Genomic DNA, 13,280 nt, shown 5'->3' on the forward strand with positions numbered 1-13,280 from the left:
ACTGACAGGAGATCACAGCAGTGTCACTGACACCCATGTCTCAGTGCCCTTAGGCCCTTGCAGATGAGCCTCTCCGGTGCCCTTTCTTATGATTTTGCCCATGTCAAAGATTTGCTTAGCTAAAGAACATGAAATATCCTTTCATTAAATGTAGTTATCATTTATCTAAGATGAAGTCCGTTTATGCCAAGGATTTTTTGTTCTATTTTCATAAATTAGGAAAATATAGAGAAAATTTTCTTCAAATAAATAACAGATAATTCACTTTAATTCTGACTTCTCAGTCATTAAATATTTCAATTAAGATTCTCCAAGCCTAAATTTTTTGATGTATCTTTTAAAAATACTTTGGAAGTCCCCAGAGTCTCCAGTCCATGTCCCAGGAGACTCCAGCCCATGGATTTATTTCAGTTGGACATTCCTTACATCTGTCAGGTACACCCCTGGGCAACAGTTTCACCTGAATTCAGTGACACCACGTTTTCATCCTCTCTGTGGGTGTTAGTGTCATCTGTTCTGAGAAGCCTTAGGTGTGACCCACGAGCCACCTAAGCACCCGGGGTTCAGCATGAAGGAAAGGAGCACTGGGTATTATTTCCTGCCTAATGCCATCACTTTTATTGATACATGGGTTCCATGAGGTCTGTGACTTTCCAGTTTACTGCATGCATGCATATGTGTGTGCATGTGCGTGTATATGCACATGTGCATGCATGTGCACACACATGCAATTCATGAAACATAACCTGAACCATGACCTGTCCAAATCTGTGTCAGAAGGTACAATTTTACAACAGCAATTGTTGCCTACTTTCGACACGATGCCTATTAAACATTAAGTACATCCTTACGTTTGCAGTCAAGGCCCTAGAGAAATGAAAGAAAGCTTCCTTTGGTGAATGCCATATAGCTCCAGGGTTTAGTTTACAAGAACCATATATGCAGAAAGCTGGCAACCACTATATGGCTTGTGCTTACCTGAAAGTGAAAATAGCTTTTGTTTCACTGATACAATCGTTGCAAATTCAGATGCATTTTCATCTGAAAGAACTGGGACAAGCCTGCTTTATGGGCCTAGGAACAGCCTACTTTGACATAGTGAGACATCTGTCACCCCAAATTACAAATGCTTTTGAACCAAGGGAAGTTTTGTTCCTAAGAGAGAACTGAAAACAACAAGCAGAACCATTGACTCTTCTTACTAACCTCATTTTAGAGGTAATGAAATTAATGTTTCTTAAATTAAAATTTTACTAGGGCCGGCATATTTTCAGTGCCACTTTAAAATACAAATGTGACATCTTAAGTACATCACTCACCCTCCCTGTGTACTTATTTCTACAATGAACATAATAACACCTGTCCACATATTGTCACAGAGTTTCAAGAAAATCAACTGAGGAAGTGTCTTCTCACACCACACTGACTGTGCCCCCAGGAGTCGCTGATTGTGGAGTATTGGAGTTCATAAAGCCACCGGGTGAACATAGGCCACCCTCTTTACTTTCATCGGTGGCAATTTAAAATGATATTTTTATATTAACAAGCAGATATTTTGAAGTCAAATTTAAAGTTTTGCATGATTTTTAGGACAAAGTATCGGACTTCAAACAATGATCGCAAGTGTCAGAGGCAATTTAAATTCTATTTCCAGAATCCACCACCCAGGGGTCAACTGACATAGGGCTATGTCAGAAGAGACGCTTAGGTAGCATTTGGGAAAACAGTAAAACATGATGAAAACATGAGGTGTTTTTGTAATAAAGTTTGCTCACATGTGGGTCATAACTCAAAATCATTATGCAACTTGCTTTTTCCTGGCCTCTGTTCCCTTTTTGTCTTAGCACTGCTCTTCCTCACTGTCCCACCTGTGCAAGACGTCTGTCACCCAGGCCACCCTGGTTTTGCCTTAACTGTCCTCCTAGATGTGTCCTCTTTGGAAAGCATTCCAGTCTCCTATTTCTTTCAGAAACTCTTCAAGAGTTACCTTGTGTGCCCCCTTGCCCTTAGCCATGCCCATGGCTTTCCAGAGACAGTAAAAATGAACTAATCTGGCCTTCTGCATTAGTGGATGTTCGCATGTTTATGTATTACCTTACATGTAATGTACTTGAATTTTAGAAATTTTTCTGGCAATGTCAAAAGGATGGTTCTAGTAATTGGAATATCAGGCTATGTGACTACCTAGGAGAAAGGCCATTTTAGAAAGTCAGGTCTTCTCCGTAGACACAAAGCCAGTCTTTGGAAGGCTCTAGACCTCAGATTCTCAAACCTACATTTCTATAAAGTACCTACAGAGTGTTACAGTAAAAACCATACTCTCACATCAGTTTCAGAGAAGTCATTCTTACCTTGTACCAGGTCACCTTTGGACTTTGTGCATCACTATGGCAGCTGAGACTGGGACAATAAATGGAGTCAGTACTACCAAGAAGAAGGTATTGCTTATGTGACACAGAACTCGCACAGGATCTGTTTGTCTCGGGCTTAACTTCTAAAACCGTCTTGACACAACAGGCCTCATGCTGGGGGCTCCTAGGAGAGTTAACAAGGTCCTGTGAACATAGCCATTATATCCAGATAATATAGGATTTGGGAATGTTTTCAGATAACAATGCACTTGGGACGTACCTAATCCTGGGTCTACAAATATACGTGCCAGCATTATTCATCCTTGTGGTCAAAAAACGTAGAGTGTTCTTGTCCTGGATGATGTGAGGATAGTTTTCAGTAATTTCCTCCAATAGATCTCCATTTTGAGGTTGTAGATACCACTGGACATCAGATAGGTCCTTAACACCCCTGCAGGGCAGGTGTTCAGGGCCTTGTGTTGGTAAGAGTTGGCTTCTGTGGTAGAAATTGAATTTCTGTGGCTCTGGTAAATCACAAAACAAGAAAAACCCCTCCTCATACCCCGCAGAATATGTCCAAAGAATGCTTTTGGTGGAGCAATCTGAAAACCACAATAAACAAAGCAACACAGAGACCATTAGGAGAAGAAACCAACTTATATTTACAAAAAGTACTTGATTTAACAAGGGATCAAGCTCCTCTGTGTGTTTCTCTTCTTCACTGTTCACATTTTGTAGAGGAAAAGTAGTTCATGTTTTAATTCCCTCCCAGTGGACTTCATCACCAGTAGCAATGGTGGTTTCCTGTTAAAGATGGCCAGACCTCACTTTATTCCTCTTTATCTGCTCCCATTGAACACCCAGCTACAGTAACTGGGTTCCCCATCAATGCTTGGTATCGGCCGAAAGCTGTTCACCCCAGTAATTTCTCCTCCTACATTCATCTTAACAGTAGGAATGAAATATTCTGATTAATATTTCATGCTGATGATAGATATCTGTCACTTTAAACTTTGACCACAAGACTCACAGTGTTAACAGGAAAAGTGAAAACCCCTACCTGAAATATTAAATCCTTTAATTTTCTCTCCCGCGACAAGCCAAAGAAATAGCCAGCTCAAATAAAGCATTGTTCTCCCTGGGTCCTGTCATCACTTTAGTGAATTTGTTCTGTTGCCAGAGTGAAATGCATTGTGATTCAGATCTCTGCCCTGAGAATCGTCTTCATTTCTGTAAAACAAGAAATGGGAAATGGAGAAATCGGAACCGGTGATCAAAACGCAAGTCACACAGGAAGCTTTGAAAGGGCAGGTCCTCCCCAGACGAGCCCTCACATGCCCACACTTGTGTGGCATTTTCAATGGTGTGTAGCAGTCTTTCTGCATGCGCCATTTCTTACACATCTAAAGGAGGAAAAACATCTCAAGCTCTTGGTATCACTTGGACTGTGCACATTAGATGTCTTCTTCTGACTTTATTTCTTCAAGGAACTTTTTTTAAATTTTCTCGCCTAGTATGTATATTCCTATGAATAATTTGAAAAAAGTTAAGTGTCAGTTTTCCTGAAAAGATGACCCAAGTTAAATGAAAATGCCAGATGCTCCACAGTTTAGGGAAGCTGGTATTATAGCTCATAGGTACAAAATTTGAGAAGGCCTTCCCATTATGAGTTTGTAATATTTGTTAGATGCTTGACTCTGTGCCCCATGTAAGAAAAGGATGTCACTGGATGGCGTTATTACCAATCCTCTGAAACAGAAAAGGGGAGCAGTCACCTCAAGAGAGAATCAGAGCCTGGGCCATCTTCATGGTGCTTGTCCCTCTTGTCAATAGGGTGGTCGTGGGAACTTTCAAACCATTTACAAGAAACAAGAGATAAGGATGCTGAGCGGGTGTCCTGTCTGTTCAAGCTGTAACAGAATATCAAAGACTGGATGCTTTAGAAACAGCAGACATTTATTTCTCACGGTGCTGGAGGCTGGGAAGTCTAAGATCAAGCCGCCAGCGTGTTTGTGCCCTGATGAAGGCCCTCTTCCTGGTTTGTACTGGTGCCTCTCACTGTGTCCTCACATCGTGGCAGGCACTAGAGAGCTCTGTGGAGTCTCTTTTACAAGAACACTGATCTCAGTCATGAAGTCTCCACCCTTATGACTTAAGCACTTTCGAAAGGCCCCACCTCCTAATACCATCATTAGAGGGTCTCATCTTTGGCAGTTAAGACTTGGACATATGAATTTGGGGGAGAGAGGATACAAAAATTCATATCACAGTACTGGGTAATATATGATTATTATTTAATTTTGTTTTGAGCAGAAAATAAAGGTAATTTTGCTATAGAACTGTTTTATCTGTGCGTCTCAGAGTCCTAAACTATTATCTCTTAACATAACAATAACCTATATATTACTCTTGGGGTTGTAGGAATAAGGTAATTTAACCCTGAACTTTAGCTAAAAATTTCCCCTAAAATACTCTGTACTATCTTGATCTCTTTAAAGCAGGAGGCACAAAATAAGTGGTAGGGTCCCTGTTCTCAAGAGTATGTCACAATGTGGAGAACAATGTTAAAGAAAAAATTATTCTGATACTTCTTAAAAAGGTCAGGAAGACGTTATTCAAGACTATTGCAATGAGGGGAAGAGATCAAGCTCGACTCAAAATGCAACAAGCACAAGTAAGGATTTATAGCCAGGGAGCAGGGCAAAGGGATCAGGGATGGGGAATTATGAAGAGGAGACATCAAGGGTGGAAGAATTCTTACCAAACTGACCTGACAGGGACTCCTGCTAAAGGCAGGCCAAGGGCTTGGATATCAAGGCTGGGAGATGAGGACCTTGATCAGATATCAAAGGTGATCAGATATCAAGAACGGGAGGATGGCTTAGCAGAACTCTATGCTAAGACAGGACTGGGTAGACCAGAGACAGGACCAAGATCAAGGCCTAGTCAAGAAGAGGGCTCAGAGGAGCCTGACTAAAGTTTGGTCAAGGAGAGAATCTTTGTCAATGGAAGCATGTAAATAAACAATTACCAGAAAATGTAAGAACAAATGCAGTGATAACAAAAAAGAAAATATAAAGAAAGAGAAAATAAATTACAGTAAATATCACAAATCCACTCTGAAAGTTCCCTTTAAAAATCTAGGGGGCCGGCCCCATGGCCGAGTGGTTAAGTTCGCGTATTCTGCTTCGGCGGCCCAGGGTTTCACTGGTTTGGATCCTGGGCGCAGACATGGCACCGCTCATCAGGCCACAGTGAGGCAGTGTCCCACGTGCGGCCACTAGAAGGACCCACAACTAAAATATACAACTGTGCGCTGGGGGGATTTGGGGAGACAGAAAGCAGACAGAAAAAAAAAAGAAGAAGATTGGCAACAGTTGTTAGCTCAGGTGCCAATCTTTAAAAACAAGAATCTTCTCTCCACAGCATCCCTATCTTTTTGGCAGCTGACAAAATCAATCTCTCTCTCTCCCCACATCTAACCAGCCATGTACGTTCGTCTCCTTACTCCTCCCTGCGCTTACTGGCCATTCTTGCAACCACTCTCTCCACCCCCAAGTTTCCCAGGACCTTTCCTTCTAGGAATCTCCATCTTTTCTCATAAAGAAATACTTGGCTTTCCTCATCTTCTAAAATTCTTCATTTTCAACCATTTTCCAGCACACATACACACAGACACACATACACCCCTACACGCACACACCATGTCTCCAACATCTTCAGATATGGGAAGGAGTAAATTTAATATTTATAAATTAGTTATCAATAATTAATATATCTCTAACAGAAACATGGAGCTTAAGGTGTCTTTGGGGATCCAATTGGAGCATTCCAAGGGCCGCTGGGTGGGACTCAGAGAGAGGCCTGGGCGTCAGCGGGATCGGGGAGAGTTCAGGCCAAGGGAGTCCCTAAGCTGTGAGGAGAGGGCAGACAGCCTTCCCTGAGAAACAGCAGCCCGGAAGGGTGGGTCAAGGCCCAGGGAAGTTAAAAAGGATAAATCCAAAGGAAGAAAAGGAACAGAACACAGAGACTACCCTGACATCAAGCACAGAATAGGTATGGAAGACAGGCTAGATGTCAATGTCAGAAGCTACCGAGGCGCCGGGCACACGAAGGCTGAAAAGTGTCCATTAGCTTTGGCCACCGATGGATAAGGTCAGCACGAGCAGAAGGGGTAAGATGGTGGAAAGCTGCATAGTAACAAGCGAGTAGGGGAAGGAATGGAAGAGTAGAGACAAGCCCCGCCTTCCACAGATGCCATGTGCAGGAAAACAAGGGAAGTGTTTGCTCATTTGTTGACAAAGGGAGAGCTTTGACATGATTCCACTGTGAGGAGAATGAGTCAGGAGGGTAGCGGGTCAAATACAATTGAGAGTGAGGAGAAAGGGCATGGACCAGTTTCTAGGAGGAGGGAGGAAGAGATGGAACCTTGAAAACCATAGAGAGATCATCTTGGACAGGAGGTGGGCAGAGCCACCCAGGGTGCGAAGGTCTTTGCAGACCAGTTTGTTCAGGTGGGGGCCAGAAGTACAGGATGGTTCCACTTGGCTACTGACCTACTGAGGGGAGGGTGCTCAGCAAAGAAGGGGCCTCATGAGATGGCAGAAGGCCTTAAAGAGTGCCAGGGACAGGGACGAGAGTCACTGCCTTATTTATCCCTGTTGGTGACAACTGGCGGCTCTTCTTACAGGGACTGTGGTTGAAGAACGAGGCAGGGTAAGCAATTGCCTTTCAAGAGGTAGTCTGCCCGCCTCATCTTCCTTTCCTTTGCCCACAAAGCGTTGAAGGAACAATCTCCCCGTCTCTAGCCGCTGGAGGCATTTTCCTACAAAGCAAGTGTGAGGATATTACTTCCATGCTAATAACTTCACTGATCCCACTGCCCGGGAGACAGGGAATCAATTCCAAAGCACCACGCGCACAGCACTGTGTGGCTGGGCTTGGCTCTCTCACGTCTTATCTTGGATTTCTTCCCTAGAGACACCTTCCCTGAGTACCTGCCTAGTGAGGCCCCTCCTCTCCCCTCACCACGGCACAAGCCAGCAACCGTCTCTCGTGTTACTCATTTGACTTTGTCTTAGCACACAGGATTGTCTGAAAATATCTTGCTTTTAAAACTTCTCCCTCAACTAGAATGGAAGCTCCATGCCAGCAGGAACTCAGCCTGTCTTTTCCAGCCTGCATGCTCTCTCCAGAAATACTGCCTGGCTGACAACAGTTACTGCCTGGCTCAGTAACTCCTTCTTTATAATTTATCCACACCACAGTGTAACTGTTATTTCAGATACCATGTTCTCCCACTAGATTGGGAGCGCCTTAAGAGCAGGGATCCTGTTTCGGAAATTGTATCTCCAAATCCTAGGGCAAAACTTCAGGCATAAATCATAACCAATTCTATTGTCCAAAAAAAAAATGCAAAACACTTCAGGAGGCGTCAGAACAAACACATATCTATCTAAGTTTAACCGTTAACTTGCTGCATGATTCTGGTTAAAACACTTAACGTCTCTCTGCACTCAGCTGTTTTATCTGAAAAATAAGTTATTTGGATTATATCAGTAGTTCCTCCACCTTAGAGCTAGGGGATCGGAACTTCTGGGGTTTAGGCTAGGAAACCTGTATTTTTTTTAAAGCTGGCTGAATTGGGAACTATGGAACTAGATAATTGCAAAAGTCATCTTGGCTCTAACATTCTGTGATTCCGTGTTTGAATGTCCAAGCTTGTAACAAATTGGCTGCCACCACCCCCAGCAGCCTCCAGCCCTCAGGAATTCCCATCCCAACCTTGAGCAGACAGACTCACTCTCTCTACACTCTCTCACCTGCTGGCCTAGGACCTCAGGCTGCCTGGGGCTGTTTCCAGGCTACAGTTTTGTCTCTGGGACAGTATTTCTCAAGTTGTCTTGATTATGAGAGTCACCTGGAACACTTGTTAGAAATGCAGATCTCTGGGCTCTCCAAATCATGTTAAACCAGATTCTCAAGGAGAAGAACACTGGAATCTACATTATAAACAAGTGTCTGGGTGATCACTATGATCCAGGAAGCATCCTTGGGAACCCCTGCTCAGGGACGAGAATAGAGCTTGGGGATGTGGGTCTGTGCTGAGTTATGGTAGCTGTTGCCAGCACTGTTGGCAAAAGAACAACACAAGGACAAGCCTGTTCTGGAAATTCCATTTATGTGGCATAATACAACTGACGTTTTTTGCTAACATCTACCTTTTTAAGACCACTTAATGTCTACATGATGCCTTTATTCCACCATCACTGAAACGCTCCCGTGAGTCATAAGGAATCACACAAGGTGCAGAGTATATATCTTTTACCAAGCATTAGGCATCTTAACCTAAACCAGGCTTCAGACTCTCTGTTCATGGGAGTAAAATGATGGACAGGTGGTAGTGAATATAGTGGACCCCTGCTCTCTCATTTACTTTCTGGTCACACTCAAGAAGACGGTTGTTGTCCCTCTTGTTTTACTGATGGACAAAAAAAGGCTTACATTGCCTGAAACAGTGGTGCCCACTATTAATGATAATCACACATCTGGTAGGAATTGGAAGGAACATTCGTATCCAGATGTAGAGGTTCTCAAAGACTCTGATTTTCCCATCACTACATGCTGTCGCCTCATAGGAGATGAGAACCCAAGAGCACTTGTGACTTCAAGTGTCTGAAGGGTCTCTTCTCTAAAACATTTTCCACACTTACTTTTTGAGAGCCAAATTTCTTTTGCCAGAGGTTGAAGATTCCCACCCTCAATTGGTCAAGGCTACACCTTCAACTATCTTTGGTTGATAACGAACTAAGATTTTCACTGACCAAAGCTTTTGATGGGAGAAAGGAAGAGAGAGGAAAAGGATGGAGAAGGCAGGTGTCAACAGAGGGTCTGAAGCGCAGGTAGGTGAATCTCACTGTCAAAGACAAGCAAACGACAACTTCCCACAGGGTCAGTGGTGACTATACGCAGAGAACATACATACACATAGAGATTTGGTCTGGTGTAATAGTAACTATTTAATTCAACTGATATTATTATGGTTCTTGCATGGTCCATGGTAGCTTTATATTCCATTTTCTAGGAATTACAGAAAATCAAGTGTGTAGTGCCTGATTTCAAAGATCTTATGGTCAAGTCAAGATGAGCGCTCAAATTTGGCAAACATTTTGAGTCCCTGTACTCTTCACCTTTTGCACAAAATACTCAAAGCACTGTAGATAGCTTTATTGCATAACCACCAGTTATAAGCAATTCTCGATAAAGTGAAGACTCCACACGTATGGAGAAGCAAATTTTTCTAGTTCGATAGCCATCTATTGTTACAAAATATTTTATGAAAACAAATTGTGTTAGAAATTCATTTTGAAAATTATTTAGGCTCTTTTTTCGAGTTACATTTTCTGGTTAGGAAATCTAGTAAAAAAATATATATCATTGTCTTACCTTTATTTCCTGTTCTTAAGACATAAAAAAAGAGGAAGTAACTTCAAGTTCTTATTTCAGTGACTGCTGGCTTTTCTATCGGAAGAAGAATATGTGAGAATATCCATTTTCAGAGTCCTAGTATATCTCTTCTTAGCCAGAGAGATCACTGGAGAAGACACAATAGCCATTTATAAGTTTGAAAATAATGAGTTACATCTGGAGAAAAAAAGAAAACATTTAGTATTTCGTAAATGACCATCAACACCGTCAAGTCCACGGTTATACAGAAGAAAATCAAATTAACTACCTCTAGCAGTAGAAAGAAATACCCTCAAGATGAAGCATATAAAACTCCTCTCTGACCGACCTCCTCAACTAGATAAGGTTTGTGGTTAGGTTTAGTTGAAAGAATGAGTAAGCCTGTTTCCTTTACAGAAATTTCCTGTAAAGATTATTAGCACTCAACTCCATTTCTCAACTGTGGGTTTCTTTTTTTGATTTGCAAAAGTAACCCCCAAAACTGTAACCTTTAAGAGACAAGCTAAAGCTTTTTTTGTGATTGATTTTTTAATTCTGAAAAAGAAAAGAGCTCTCCAATGCCATTTGTATGAAGCAATCATTTACTGAAGCTGGGAGGGAAATAAATTTAAAGTCTAAAAACACTCAAGGTTTTTTTGCACCTATTTATTAAAAGAAAGCGTCAAAATATAACATAGAACTAAGAACACTACTGTTTCTTTGATAGAACGACTAAAATCACTTAATGACGACCTTGGAATACTCTGAGACCACTCTGCTCAGAAAGGACTTTGTCTAGAAAGCATCTTGGTTAAGTCTAGATATCACCCTCCCTCAAGAGTCTCACGTTCTAGTAAGATAAGGCTGATTCATCTGAGCACATCAAAGCTCCAGGGCTATTCTAAACAGAAGTAGAGGATAACCTAAGAAAACAAATGAAGACTCAGTTCACTTTAAAGCCAAATTAAATGTGAGCGTGGGAGGATAGAAGAGGAAATTAGCAATTATAGATAAGAATAAGCCCATCAATGTGTTCACCACCTGTCATGAATCTGCCTAGGATTCCACGAAGATGTGAGGTTTTTCCAGGCCTGTTCCAAGAGAGGTTATAGGGAGCAGCTGAAAGGATATTCCAGGCACGGGAAGCTCCAGGCTCACAGTGTCGTGTGGGAGCAGCACTGTGATGAGAATAAAGGCAGCAGACCTGGGGAGCTGGGGAGAGATATGGCTAGGATGGAAGGGAAAGGCTCAACATAAGGGGTTGTTTATGACAAGTGTTCAATAACTGTTGAATTGAACTCGATTCCAGTGAGTTGCAGTGTGGGAACTGCCCGTCTGAAGTTTCAGAGATCCTGATGCAGACCTTGAAGCTGAGCCTAAAGTGAATTCAATCATTTCAACAGACTTTGAATGGGGTTTGGAATATCCTTGTATAGGCTTTAGGGGATAGTCTCCAAAAATGGCTGCCATCACTGATGAGGATCAAGGCTACCCCAGGGAGAGATGCCCAAGGCATTCTGGCCTACGTGCGATGTATACCACACTCCGAGAAGTACAGGACGTCCTGACCTGATTCGCATCTAAAGTTATACGAAGACCTGATAACAAGACCCAACCTGCACTGATACCTTTTTAACGACTTTTTTTTTACATGATCTTTCCTTTGTCTTGTAAAGAAATAACTCACATACCTATGCTTGTAAATTTAGCCCTACCCTCAACCCATTGCACCCCTTCACTGCCCATGGGTCCTGTCCCCATGCTATTCTCTGAATAAAAGAGTGCTACTACCAGACCCTAAGAGTCCAAGAAATCTTTCTTTTGACTGCTCAGCTCCCCGATCCCACATGGGGCCTATACAGGGATCTTGCTTCACCAGCTTGTGAGCTTAATTTATGGTAAGTGCACTTTTCTTCCTGTGCCTTCCGCTTTTTCAAGGATGGATCTAAATTTACTTCTCCATCGGGAAACTTCTCAGACAGCTGTATGCATCTACGTTTCCTGCCCATGGCTACTCTATGGGAAAACCACAGCATTCAACCTGAAGAGAATCAGTACCTTAAGCCTGAGAGTCATGAAGAATGAATTAATCCATTTCTTCCCAGCCCTATCTCTAATATATAAATTTTACATGGGCACTGGTCTACCACTTAAGTCATTAGGATGGTTGCCAATATCCAAGACTCTCGTGGCAGATTTCTTTTCCTAAGGCTGGATTGGGATCCCTCCCTATGGCTCCTGACCACAGTCTGAACCACAGGAAAGTCCAAATTGGGACTCCGGTTCAAGGAAAGTACCAAACTCTAACCTTTGGTTGAGTATGGGAACCCCTTCTTGGGAGAACAGCTCCAGGAGGCAATTAGGTAGAATGTCCCCTAGACTGGTGGAAAATTCTTCACTGTTTTTCTCTATTCTTTTATCTCTGGGACCATTCGCCAGGCACCTATTATTGCCAGGCATAATAGGGAAGACTTACAAGGGATGCAGTGCAGGCGGACGCCTTCCTTACCTCTTGCTATAGGAACCCCACAGGCAGAACAACAGGTAGGACAATGTCTTAGGTTCAGGGGGGATTTCAGGGTAATGGACCCTTTTCTTTCATCTCTCTTAAAATTACAGTGGCCATTTTGGGCTCCTTTTGAGCTTTGTAATGGAGAAACAAAGAAATCTTTAAAGAGTCAAAGGCTCCACCCCTGGGAGTCTCCCATGTCCATTGTCTCTGTTCCCCCACTTCTGGGCCTGATCATGTCAGCAACCCTAAATGGGGTGCCCTCGCTTAGTGGTTGACTTGTTGAGTATTTTAGGTGCCTACTGAGTCGGTTATGAGGATAGGAGACCTGTGATTTATTCTGTGAACTGTCCTGCTGGGGTTGTGTGCCCCAGCACAGGAAATGCTGTGTGACCCTTATCTTGATAACCCTTGGGAAGAGGCTGTGAGGATGAGGCCTTATCCCCTCTTTTCCTTTCTTTGTCTCATTCATCACCTCCTCTGTTGTCACCAAGTCAAGGTTAAGTTCAGGCTGGACCTGAGCAGAACCTAGATCTTCTGTAAAATCAAAAACTTGAAAACCTTTTGCCAAGGACTTAACTCTTAACCCTGGCCCTGGGAGCCCCAGCCCCCAGCCAGCTCCAGGCCTTTGCCTCCTGCTTCCCTGGGCTTGCCTTGTGCTGACTCAGGGACCAAGTGCCCAGCCTGAGCGGGACTTAAGTAAATCTTATAATGATGTTGACACCCACAGTCAGGCTCTGAACACTTTCTCTAGCAGCTGTCAGTCAGACACTGTCTTTAGCACCATGGGTAATGCCCCAAGCATCCCTGGAGACTCACCCCTCAGATGCATTTTAACTATTTGAAAACACTTTCAGTTGGATGGGTTATGCACCAGAAACTCCATCTTGGAGAAAACTTGAGGGGTTTCTCTGTGCCTTTATGATGTAGTTGGACAGGTAGATCAATATATAATGTCATTTGAGTTACAACCC

The 13,280-nt window shown here is 42.9% G+C and overlaps 1 protein-coding gene across 7 annotated transcripts in view; it reads right to left on the reverse strand.

The window, feature by feature from the left end:
- The window catches only part of IL18RAP (interleukin 18 receptor accessory protein), a 29,883-nt gene extending 19,689 nt beyond the window's left edge, over positions 1-10,194 (reverse strand). For 3 of the 7 annotated variants that reach the window (XM_070236015.1, XM_070236012.1, XM_070236011.1), the window contains exons 1-5: positions 10,087-10,194; positions 9,798-9,945; positions 3,412-3,581; positions 2,632-2,953; positions 2,352-2,535 (exon numbers count right to left, since the gene is read on the reverse strand). In XM_070236015.1, coding sequence (XP_070092116.1) covers positions 2,352-2,535; positions 2,632-2,953; positions 3,412-3,481 — 576 coding nt within the window. In that variant the 5' untranslated portion in view covers positions 3,482-3,581; positions 9,798-9,945; positions 10,087-10,194. The other 4 variants (XM_014730974.3, XM_014730973.3, XM_001914835.6 and 1 more) reach the window with 2 other exon arrangements.
- Positions 10,195-13,280: the final 3,086 nt, after the last annotated feature.

The sequence above is a fragment of the Equus caballus genome, chromosome 15 (genome assembly GCF_041296265.1).
Source record: "Equus caballus isolate H_3958 breed thoroughbred chromosome 15, TB-T2T, whole genome shotgun sequence".
Lineage (NCBI taxonomy): Eukaryota > Metazoa > Chordata > Mammalia > Perissodactyla > Equidae > Equus > Equus caballus.